Source organism: Oryza brachyantha, chromosome 7 (assembly GCF_000231095.2).
Source record: "Oryza brachyantha chromosome 7, ObraRS2, whole genome shotgun sequence".
NCBI lineage: Eukaryota > Viridiplantae > Streptophyta > Magnoliopsida > Poales > Poaceae > Oryza > Oryza brachyantha.
This window is the reverse complement of record NC_023169.2, coordinates 12913719-12926499: the sequence shown is the minus strand read 5'-3', so window position 1 is coordinate 12926499 and position 12781 is coordinate 12913719. Positions and strand designations below refer to the sequence as shown.

Genomic DNA, 12781 nt, shown 5'->3' with positions numbered 1-12781 from the left:
GTGTTTTTCCAGTTTGAAGTAACATGCGCGACAAGTTATCCGTGTATGAAATGTATTCTCTATGGGCATGTCTCGGTAAGTAGATCTGTTTGCCAAAAAAATGGAGAAAAATCACTGGCTCTCGTTTGTTTTACTTCTGCTTATCATTATAAACCAAAATTTAAAATTTTAACATCAAATTAGAGCTAATTTTGAGGTTTCTTCATCTTAGTTTTTTTAACCTTAATTTTACATCACAAATGTATATAAAAGTTGTATTTACAAAATATTTTTTCTTTATAAATATGTTGTTAGGTTGTTTCCTGAAAAAGAGACTCCCTAGATCTAATAGCTAAAAACTCCGTATCACCAATTCACCAGACAAATGGTAGAACCCATGAAAATTTTTACTGCCGAGGTACCGTATTATCCATTGTAAATTTTGTTATTTATTGATAACTTAAATAAAATAACACCTTACGGTGCCAATTGTTACCTCCTCGAGTACCACAAAATTGTTTATAATTGAATGGGTAGAACAACTCTGGTATTTTCTTAATTTTGTAGATTAACAATTAGAAGATTGCATCAATGAACTATTTCATTTTATTTTAAAAGCAAACGGTTGTTGGATCTTTCTAGCTAAATCCTATTATATTTACGAGTTGTTGTGACCAACTGAGCGTGGAGAACCTAGGAAAAAATACGGCAGGACCTGCTACCTTTTCGGTAGCACTTGTGCTGCCTCATATCTTAAAACTGAGTTATAATTATTTGACCATACTTTTATATTTTATATTTTAGTTCTTTGACATTGTCTTCCTGAGCTATCAAAGTTGGATGATATGAGTCTCTATGCGTCGGATTCTGTTCCTCAAAGTAGAATAAATATAAAGTTAGTTCACTCTCGAAGAAATATTCCATGCAATTTATGCACATTACAAACTTGAGGAGGGACACATCAAGCAATATTTTTCAAGCTCTAATTGCAGATGCTACCTTGAACAATTTAAAAAGACTCATTTTTAATTTCCCATTGATATTTATCATTGTGAATTTGTAATTTGGTACCAGGTTCTTTATTCCTTACCTAAGCTGGTATTTTGAATTTTATTTTGAGTAAAATTCATAAAACCACAGGTTTTGGGACATCCATGCACAAAACCCTAATTTTTGCAATTTTTCCAAGAAACCACAGATTCCACAAAACTTCGTATTTATGCGAAATTCTTATATTTCACTATACTGACAAGCATATACTCACATTACATGCTGAAAATACACATTCCTATACCCTCTTCTCCATTTCTTTCCTAACTTCCTCAATTCATGATGGAGAAAAATTAAGATGCAAAACTTGGTAGCAGCAAACAAATTACATAAACCCAAACTACGTAAATGGTAACCGATGTTTGTTTAGAAAGTGACCAATGTTAAAAGTTAACCATATTTTTTATACATGTGTAAGTGTAATAGTCAAACAAATGATTTAGGTATAGATGTGGGTTTTATGAAACATTTTACACAAAACCAGTGGTTACTTGAAATAAATCGCAAAAAATGGAGTTTTATGTTTCGAATGTCCCAAAACCTGTTTTGTGAAACATTGCCCAAAACCTATTTTCAATTTTTCATGGTGATTGATGATGTCTAAAGTATATAATAGAGTTGGTACTTGGCAGTAAAGTTAGTTCAATTCCTTATTTTAAAAAGGGTAATTGGATCCATGTCATTGTAAATTTGCTTGTTTTCATAAACATCATTACTACTCCCTCCAGTTTTTTGTTTGACATCATTGACTTTCTAATTTACGTTTGACCCGCCGTCTTATTCAAAAATGTCGTCCAAATATACAAAATTATAAATCATACTTAAAGTTCCTTTAGTAATAAACCAAATCATAAAAAAATAGTCAATAATTATATAATTTTTTTGAATAAGACAAAGGGTCAAACGTAGATAAAAAAGTCAACGACGTCAAACAAAACAATCGGAGGGAGTATTTGAATAATTGAAAGGATGTCATTACAATTTCATAGCTATTCAAGTTATTTCACTACATACCTCTTTAGTGCACTTAGAAATTTTTTTGGACCAAATTGCTTTTTACACTTAGATTAGTCGTTCAGGAGGGAGTGGTCAATCACCTCCGGCATTCTGATTCAAAAAATTCCTAAGTGTACTAAAGGGTAAGTAGTGACGTATCTTGAATAGTTATAAAATTATAATGACATATTTTAATTAATTAAATAGTAATGATATTTTTCAAAACAAACAAATTTATAATGTCATGGATCCAATTAACCCTTAAAAAGAAGAGGTTGGCTTAATTATTACATGGAGAGAAGGATTGTGCATGATCTTCTAGATATTTTGTATGTAAAAAAATATTAGAAGTCAACATAATGCAATATCTCATTGCATCACCTCTCACACCCATGAAACTCCACCGTAATTATGTATCTTCTGCAGTCTTGTGCAAGTTTCCATGATATCAATTGACTTTCAGGCGCTACCATGTGCCCATGACTTTTTTTTTTCGAGCGGAAAACAATAAATATTACACTGCCATGTCAGCTTGCACAGTAAAATGATTATTGCAACTTGACAGTACACCAAGGTTTCATATGTAATTAATTCTGAAGGACTGAACAAAGTGACTTCATCCATAATTATTATCAATTCATGTCGGGGATATTTTTCTTATCTCTATTTCTACTATTGCTCATGTTCGATATATATATTGCTCATGTTCGATATATATATATATAGTTGAGGCTTTTAATTTTTTACCACTCTTCACCACAACCACTTGATCTCTCTCACAACTACAGAGTGAAAAAAGAATGACAAATCTATATGGGCTGCATGGGAGGGGAAGTTGGGACTTGGGAACCCTTCCCTTAGCGGCACACAAAACGAAGCAATGATTAGCATATAATAAATTAAACAATCTGACTAGAGGAGGAGATTTTGTCTGAACGGGTTAAATTATAAACTAGATGATATTAACTATTTGGTATCATTACTATCGCGCGGCGAGACAAGACGAAGGGCATAGCGGAGTGTGGGGAGTCATGTGCCAGAGCACGAATCGTCAGAGGGCAGCAGGGCAGAAAGAGATTGGCGGACGGCAAAGCCGACGGAGAGAGGAGGGCGGCGTGGAGATTGGCATGGAAGGTAGCAACACGGGGGAGGCAGCGCCGGAGGCACAGAAACACGGACATAGGAGAAGGCGTGCCAGCGACGAAGGAGCGCGTGGAAGGAAGTGCCGGAAAAAGACGAACTGTTCATTGAGTCGTCCTGTCATAGACTTTTCGTTAAGAAAATATTAGCTAAAATCTTGAAAATTGATTAATATGGTTCTAGAACAATTTTACATATATTTTTTAAAACATACCGTTTAATATTTCGGGAAGCATGCGTGTGAAAAACGAGTAAACCAAAAGGAGAACGGGTGCCGAACACACCGCCATCGATTGAACCCACCCTTATTCATGGACTGAATCCTTACTAGTTGGAATGCTTGATTTTTTTTTATTCCAACACCAAAAGTCAACGCAATTTTGTCCCGAGAGAGAGATGCGCACGAGCCAGTGAATTTGATCGTACGATTTGCCTGTTCATTCCAATCAAATGATCCTAGCGGGTAATACATCTCGCGGCAACAAGATAACACATTATCTTTCGCCGACCAATCCTTCCTAGTTCATATCTTTGTTAGAAATATTTCTATTGTAATTCACCATACACCAGAACTCACCCAAACTAACAGTGAGTTCCTCTCAACGTTTGTCTCGACTCGCCTCATATAAAGTCAGGGATCCAAATCCAATTGCTTATAAGCATGCCTACTCTTCTTGTCACAGAAAAAAAAACCAATTTCTACGAACGAATCTAAACAAACACCATGTTTTACATTCGTCATCAAAAACTCGTTTTTCCTCGAACATAAGAAGTAATGATCTAGCTTTGACAGCTCTGCCTAACAGGCAGCGTAGCCGTTTAGCTAGCAAGTACGTCCTGCTGTCATATGTACCAGGAACCAGGTTGAACCTTGGCAGCAACCGGCATTTGAGGGGATGTTTGGAACAAGAACTAAACTTTAATCTCTTATTCTATTGGATGTTTGGACACTTATTATAAATAATAAACGTAGACTATTAATACAATTCATCGATAATCTTAGACTAATTCGCGAGGCAAATCTATTGAGCCTAATTAATTCATAATTAGCCTACGTGATGTTCGAGTAAACATACGCTAATTATGGATTAATTAGACTTAAAAAATTTATCATACGGATTAGCTCTAATTTCTGTAATTAATTTTATAATTAATCTACGTTTAATATTTATAATAAGTATCCAAACATCTGATGTGACATGGAAAAAAAGTAAAAATTGTGAAAATTAGGACCGACGGTTAGCATGGGCTCTTTGAGTCCAACGTGCAAATTAACAAAAGAGGATCTGTTCGTAATCCACGCATATATTACCAGAACGAGGACTTTTTGTCTCCTTGGCATGGTTGGCTGAAAGGCGCATGAATTCCAAGTCAAACCTGTCGGATACATACTGTTGATTTCAGACAAAACATGCGAAAATGCCCCTTTGGATACTGACATGGACTGCAATATTTCCATGATTGCTACTTGTACCCTCTTCTTCTATGCTTATAATCCTAAATATTAAATTTTTAATCTTATATCTACAATTGATTTTAAGTTTTTTTACTAAAATTTATTTTTTATCATTGACATTTAGATCGCTAAGAATACTTATATAAAAGTTTTATTCATAAATTATTTTTTATTTACAAATACATCGTTTGGTTTTTTATAAAAAAACCAAACAATCACCCCCTTCCTAGCAGCCTATCCTGCCGGATTTGAATGCAGATTTCCTTCAGAGCTTGGTCTATCTGGAAAAGAGAATGAATTATATCTTTCTTATTAGACTTCTACGTCTAACTGGATATATGCGGCATTTTAAATTAGAAATTTAGCCCCTCAAACAATCTAATTTAAAATTAGCTTTTGTACAGATTTGAACTCACTGACTTGAGTTGTTACTTAATTAGATCACTGTAAACATAGACTACATGCACTCGCAATGAATTATCATCTAGACTAGAAGAGTACCTGAGTAGAACAGTTGACATCTCATAGCTCTGTTTGGTTGTGAATCATGAACGTACGGCATGTGTAATTACATGAGCTGCATGAACCTGAACTTTTTTAATTTTTTAAACATTTTAATAAATATTTTTTGTAGTATGAGGTAATGCCACCCTGTCTAGCGTGGCAAGAGAATGTTGCTATGCTGAGTACTTGTCGTCAGCATGTTCGTGCCACCCTAGCGGTAATGGCGTGCCAGCCAAGCTAACGTGATAGCTTTTTTTCCTGCTTTAGAAGGGGTGGCGTGGCTAAAAAAGTTTAGATGGTAAAAATTTTCATAGAAGGTTTAGTAATAAAATTATTTAGAAAATAAAAAAAATCCATGAACCTCCCACTGATGCGATGTTCATCTGCTAGTGCTACTAACTGGGCCTAGGTTCGCCTCCGCGTTGCTCATCGTTTTCCCTCGATGCATCAATATCAAAGTTTCTCCTTTTATATCTCGCTTTTTTTTTTCGTTTCATGTTGCCATCCAATAAATCCAAAAACCTCGTCGTTGTGAAATATAACAGTTTTCATTAAATAAATTTGAACAGACTCAAGGAGAACCTGAGCATAGAACATTAGAACCTGACTTTTAGACTGTTATTTTCTCTTGATTATGTATTATCACGGGGACCCTTTCCAAGCTCCTAAACGATGAAAACATTCGTAATAAAAAAAGGGACTTATATAAACTTTGTTTTCTCAACTTTTTAGTAGTCACTTCAGTATTTAATACACTGAAACATGTCTACCAAAACCAGGTAATACAGAAAATCTAAAGATCTCATGAGAAAAGAACACTATCTTAAGTAGACCATGCCGAGATTGAAAACTTGAGATGCGAGGATATGGACAAGTCAACTTCAGATCTTCACTGCCAAAGTAAAAAAGAACTTGAAATCTTCTCAGTCTGATGGGATTTCACTGCCACTGGCATCTGCTGGGTACGAGAACAAAGTCGCGTGCACTGCTTGATTGGGCTGGTCAGTATACGCGAGCGGAAAGCCCACAGAACGGCCCATCTATACGCCAGCGCGGCGGCCCAAGGGCTAGGTGCATCGGCGCCAACCCTCCCTCTAATTCGAGCCAAGCCAAAATTTATTTTTTTAATCTAAAATTTTAAGTTGATTTTAAGGTTTTTTAATATAGTTTATTTTGCATCTGTAGAATTTATATTTAAAATTTATTTTTTATTTGTAACTATACTGTTTGTTTTTTTCTCACCAAGCAAAACAATGATCCCCTTACATGCCCGGCGAATCGTAGGTGCGCCACCACCCGTCGTCTAATTCCACCGTTGGCGAGGCTGGCCACCGTGGGTCCGGTTGACAGGCCAGATGATAAGCGGACAGATGTCGACAGGTCTACTATCGACCCGGCACAATTCCATAGAGTCCGTATTTTGCAATTTTTGATATCAACCCTAACTTTTATGACTTTCCATTTAAATGGTATTATTGTTAACATGTTTATGCTTTTTACTGTACTCTGTCTTGAACTCTTACAGTATGGCTACAAACAACACAAAAGAGAACACCACACGAATCTAAATTATGAAACAAAACAATAACAACTAAAGAAAAAATCTGAACCACAGTTTGGTTAAACGCCTAAACAAAGCCAAAAAGAAAAAAAAAGAGAGAGAGAGACCAGATATACAGACAAGCACTCGCAAATCACAATGACATTATATTGAAAGGGCAATGATGGTAATCTAATCTAATCTACCTTGCCAATGTGATGCTGATGGTGCTGTTGCATGATGAAGCATCTGAGCCGCTAGATCGCACATAGAAGTAGGCCGGCTGCTTTGGTTTGGGCAGGGTCATTTCCTCGCTGTTTAGCATAGTGACCACCTGGTCGATCGAAGGCCTGTCGTCTGCCCTCTCCTGGACGCATAAAAGTGCCACCTGAATGCACCTCTGTATCACTTGATGGTCGTTTCCTATACCGAAGCAGACCAGCTCATGCCCTTGTCCAGATCTCCAAAGTTGCCAAGCCTATGAAAAAAAAAATGAATCTCTGTCACAAACAAATGCTGTGCATATGAGCTTTATGAAAGCATATTTTTCGCAATCTGGAGTACATTTGGACCAATCCGATCCTGTTGTTCGTTCAGACGAAGGAAAAAAAAGAACTCACGTATGAAATGAGATTGTATAGCTTGCCATCATAAGAATAGAAACCGGCAGTCCTCTTTCCACTAATGATTTCCAAGACCAAGACGCCAAAACTGAAGACATCCGACTTGATCGAGCAAACCCCATCAAAAGCATACTCGGGAGATATGTAGCCACTACAGAAGTACAACTCATATATTACCAAGGTACATGAAGTATAAAAAAAATTATATACAAATTTCATAATTGACCTCTATGCTTTTCTATGGGAAAATTTATAATATTTTTAATACGAGATAATTGTAGTAGCTAATAATTAGCCACAAAATGGACTGCTCTATGCATTTTCCTTATTAGGAGAGCATATATAACTATGCACATTCATTTATGCTGACAATTCCAGATGGGTTTGTACTTACTGTGTGCCTACTATTCTGGTGGTATTTGATTCAATCATATTTGAACCGAATATTCTGGCCATCCCGAAATCGGAAATTTTTGGAGTCATGTCACTATCCAAGAGAATGTTACTTGCTTTTAAGTCCCTATGAACAACACATAATCGTGAATGGTTGTGAAGATATAAAATCCCCTGTGCTATCCCATCAATTATATGTAGACGTTTTGGCCAGTTTAATTTTGTTCCTTTAACAACGTCTGCAAAATATGAATGAAGTTAATGAAAATTTGTCAAGATAGCTGTAACTTCAAATAGTCAAATTGTAGTACTATGTAGAAATATGGAGTCTTATTGGAGGCATACCAAATATGAAGACGTCCAGGCTTTTGTTTTGCAAGTATTCATAGACGAGCATCTTTTCATGTTCCCCCTCAATACAACAGCCGAGCAACTTAACAAGATTTTTGTGCTGAAGCTTAGCTATCAGCTGAATTTCGTTTTTGAACTCTAGTAAACCTTGCACAGAACATGCTGAAAGTCTTTTAACTGCTACTTCAAGACCACCAGGCAATAGGCCCTGGAAATAAAGAACATTAGAACTGCTATTAGAATCATATATTCATTGTTTCTGTTTTTCTAATTTTGAAAAAAAAATGGCATGAGTACAATTACGATGTTGAGTGCTACATTAGCACTCCTGTCTTCTCGCTTTTGCTTATGCTTATAAACCAAAATTTAAATTTTTATCTTAAATTTAGAGTTGATTTTAAGGTTTTTTTCACCAAAGTTTATTTTCCAATCTTGATTTCTAGATTATTAAGAATATATATATATATATATTTTATTAACATAGTTTGCAAATTTTAAAAAGCCAAACAATAACCCCATAACATGTGACACTGGGAAGGTATGGATCTTGTGTGCATAAATATTTTTGAAATAGTCTAATTGAAATATGTAAAGATCATTTGAGAATTGAAAATACACAATATAGATAAAAAAAAAAGTCGAAGACCAATGCAAGTATAGAATTACCTTGTAAACAGATCCAAAACCACCTTGACCAAGTTTGTTTTCCCCTGAGAAGTTTTGTGTAGCTTCTTTTATCTGAGAGAAATCATACAATGAAAATCCTGAGTTCCCTTCTTCAATTCTCCAAAGATTTATTACATTCTGTACTGCCATCGACAGTAGCCGTAGTTCAAATCTTGCTTGTTCTGAAAAAGAAAAAACAGTCACACGGTTTATTGCTAGTCACCATAGCTGGTTATTATATGATCGAATGAGATACATGTATCCTTACGCAAAGGAGAGAAGTTGTGAGACTAATGTTTAGCTATTTACCTCTTTTTCTCTCCCGTTTGATCCAAATATGAACAAGCAACCATGAAATAGATACCATGAGGGAGAACGATCCGATTGTAACCCAGATCCAAAACTTACTTGCTGCACATCAACGATATGAGTTATGACCAAATTATCACTAATACGTGATACCGGTACAGAGATACGGTATGATGATACGGGGATATGGTATATTTCAAAGCTACGGATAAGGTGATATGGTGAGAATACATATGCTGCATGCATGTTTTAACAGATGATACATTGACTTTTTATTATATTTTTTATTATATGTTTGATCATTCATCTTATCCAAAACAAATTATGTAAATATATAAAAATATAAATTATATTTGAAATATATTTAGTTATAAATCCAATCATAATAAAATAAATCATAACTATATAATTTTTTGGATAACACGAATGGTCAATGTAAAAGAAAAAGTCAATAACGTATATGTTAAAATGCGGAGAGAGTATATCATAATAGGAAAAAAATACAGATGGGCTATAAGATGATAAGGTATTGAAATTATGTTGATGAAAACCCAAAATAAATTGCATGAGAATGTGTGTTTTTTCTTATAATATGATAATTTACTAGGTTCTTAAATTAGAGATTATTGACTCCCATATAAGTGCCAGTGTATCGGATAAGGACACATACAAAAGTGTTTGTTAACTAATTTTACTGATTGTCATACAAGCAAATTTGGTGACATAGAGAAAAGAGAGAGAAGAAGAGAGAAAAGTCATTGTTATGCATGACAATGGTTTAGAGTCGACTTTTAGCATTTATTTAGAAAATTTTATTGCGTGAGATAGATTAAAAGAAAAGAAGAATAATAAAAAAAATATTATATTAATGAAGAAAACACACCAAGCTCTATGATGTTTGTATATACGCATATAAAATAGGTTCTTATTACTGACATATTAGATAAGAGTCCCTAGTGAGCTCTATCTTTGAACATGTCCTAAGTATCTGATATGGGTATCACAGTTTACCGAATTATCGATGATTCATAGGTTCTGACTAGGAGCAAAAGTCACTCCACCTCACCTAAGTGGTAAGAGTCATGATATTTGTTTTTCTTTAAAGTGCTTTTGTTCTATCAATTAACAAATGTTAATAAAAGAATGGAAAACATAAATTCACATTATTCTCCTTTCCAAACTAAAAAATATATGATCATGCATGTTGACTGCCAAATTGGCAAGTCTAGCTAGCAATTAAAAAAAACCTGCCATATAAGAAAAATATCCAACAAAATTTTGTAATTTTGAAAGAAGTAACGCTGCTCTAACTTGAATTTTATAAATTTGAAATATAAATTATATGTGCTTTATATGTAACTTCATTAAACAACTGGAGAAATCTAATTGATGCCTAGCTGAACATTGATATTTAAATGCTAAAATTGAATCTTCAAATATAATTTTATCTTCAAAGCTATAATATATGCATCCATGTAGATAAAGTCGATTTTAAAAATGATATTTTACATCAATATATTGTTTTTAAGCAATATTGCAATTTTAATTTCAGAAAGGGGAAGTTATCGATTCATTATTTTTACTTGCCTTGCGTGCGTACATGCTTATCAATACCCATTGTAATTAATGGTGTAGTAGTTCTTTTTTTTAGATCATTACCACATTGGAGTTAAGAATAATAGCAACCCTTCGAAAAATATGCAAATTTCTGTTACGTTAGATAGTAAATGTTGTTTGAATGATGAACGAATCTCGTCTGTTTTGTTTTCACGTAGATGAGAGGAGGCTAAGAATGTCACGCTATTTTTTATTTAATGTAATTGACTTTTAGATATTTATGTTTGATTATTATTTTATTTAAAAATTATATAATTAATAATTATTTTATTATAATTTGATTTACTACTTAGAAATTAAGTATAATTTTTTATATTTACATAAAAAATTTAAATAACATGAACGGTCAAACGAACGTCCTAAAAAGTCAATATCAAATAATAAAACGGAGTGAGTAATTATACAACGAAGACTGAAGACTTGAGAAGAAGAAAGACTGGATGATCCAAATCAACCCTGCAAAGAATCCATTGAAGGTGAAGGGTACGTACGTGTAGGCATGTGCAGCGACACCTCTGGGTCGCCGGCGAAGAACTTGATCCCCGTCTGGTACCACAGGCTGCAGCGCGCCCCGAGTATGGCGCCTCCCGTCGTCAGGCCACTCGTGTTCCTCCCTTGCTCGACGACGCCCGCAAGACATTCCCGGCAAGCCGCCGCCGGCATGTCCTCCGTGCACTGCGCCATCCCGTACACTATCTTGCCCCTGGGGTCGAACCACCCCTGCCCCGTCGAGCACCTGCTCGGTCGCTCGGCCGCGGCGGGGACGAGCTTCTCCATGAGCTCGGCGACGAGCTTGGTGAACCGGTCAGGGTCATCGGTGCTCGGAGGAGGGTTCAGGTAAGCTCGCAGCGTGCACTCCGGTGCGTTGGTGAAGCCGGAGAGGAAGTCCTCGTCGGAGAAGCTTAGCCGAGCCTGGTAGTCGTCGTCGTAGAAGGTGCTCATCGCCTTCTGGGAATGGCCGCTGGATCCACCGCCGGCGGTATCGTTCATGGCTTTACCAAGTGCTTGCTGGAGGCGGCCGGCGCAGTCTTCGCCGGTGGAGTCACCTCGGCAGAGCACGGCGCCGTAGACCTTGTCGGGGCCCGTCCCGGCCGTGCTGACAGCCGAGTGGGATCGCTTCTCCGCGACACCGGCGATGAGTGTGCGGGCGAGGGAGATGAGGTTGGACCTGTAGGCGTCCTGTGGCGTGTACATGGTGTTAGCGTTGCTGCAGATGGGCGGCTGTACTTCGCCGGCCAACGGCTCTGGGGAAGAAAGGAGGAGGACGAGGAGGGTGACGAGCAGCATGCTGCACTGCGTACGTGGTGAGGGCGCTTTTTTTCGCTGCACGGAGGGAGCTTGTGAAATATTGTGGATGCACGGACCACGAAGCATGACTTACATGAGTCATGAGTGCATTCTTAAGTACTGTTTGGTAGGGGTATCACGTATCCACGTTCGTTCGTCAGGACACTTGCTCATCTTTTGTTTTTTCTTATACTTATAATACTTATAAGTTAAAATTTAAATTTTTAACTTAATATTAATTTTGAGATTTTTTATCAAGTTTATTTTATAGCCTTGACTTCTAGCTAGATCGCTATAAACATATATATAAATTTTTTTATTCGCAGATTATTTTTGGTTTGCAGATAGAATGTTTGATTTTTTTCTCTTTTAAAAACTTAAAAGATGACCCCTTTTTAGTTTCAGTTGAATGAAAGCGACTCCAGCTTAGCTTCTAGCTTAGGAAGTATTGTTTGGCTTAGTCATTAAAAAACAAATAATATATTTATAAATAAAAATATTTTATAAATAAAAACTTCATAAATATATTCTTAGCGATCTAAAAGTTAATAATAAAAAAATAAACTACTATAAGTTAAGAATAAATTTTTGCTTTATCAGCATGAGCCGAACAAAAAGATAAGACTGTTAGACTGGAGTAAATCAAGTGTACTAGTCCAAATTAAACGTGACAGGAAGATGCGGTGAAACTTCACTGAATACTAAATTCTGTTGGTTGGTTTTTATCGGAATTCCTCTCTGCGCTTGTGGCCTTGATTTCGTGGTTACTCCTACCTACTAATAACCTGACGCTAATCTATCGTTTTTCTTTTGATTGTACAACCAATAATTAACACCTCCAATGTGAAAGTGCAAAGTTTTAAGCTGAGT

General features: G+C 36.0%; 1 protein-coding gene across 1 annotated transcript; it reads right to left on the bottom strand.

Annotated features, from left to right (window-relative positions):
- Positions 1–6572: 6572 nt before the first annotated feature.
- LOC102722880 (cysteine-rich receptor-like protein kinase 19) lies at positions 6573–11930 on the bottom strand. The gene is made up of 7 exons (XM_015839492.2): positions 11116–11930; positions 9008–9109; positions 8699–8880; positions 8027–8240; positions 7683–7920; positions 7286–7439; positions 6573–7143 (listed from the first exon to the last, which is right to left on the bottom strand). Exons 1-7 carry the CDS (start codon positions 11909–11911, stop codon positions 6868–6870), a joined length of 1962 nt encoding a protein of 653 aa, XP_015694978.2. The 5' UTR covers positions 11912–11930; the 3' UTR covers positions 6573–6867.
- Positions 11931–12781: the final 851 nt, after the last annotated feature.

Bases quoted from the DNA above. Each gene is read 5' to 3' on its own strand.
- LOC102722880 (XM_015839492.2), bottom strand. From the start codon at position 11,911: ATGCTGCTCGTCACCCTCCTCGTCCTCCTCCTTTCTTCCCCAGAGCCG. The intron at 7,921-8,026 runs GTATGCCTCCAA...CATATTTTGCAG, and splicing joins CCTGGACGTCTTCATATTTG to ACGTTGTTAAAGGAACAAAA. The intron at 7,144-7,285 runs GTGAGTTCTTTT...TTTTTTTCATAG, and splicing joins TATACAATCTCATTTCATAC to GCTTGGCAACTTTGGAGATC.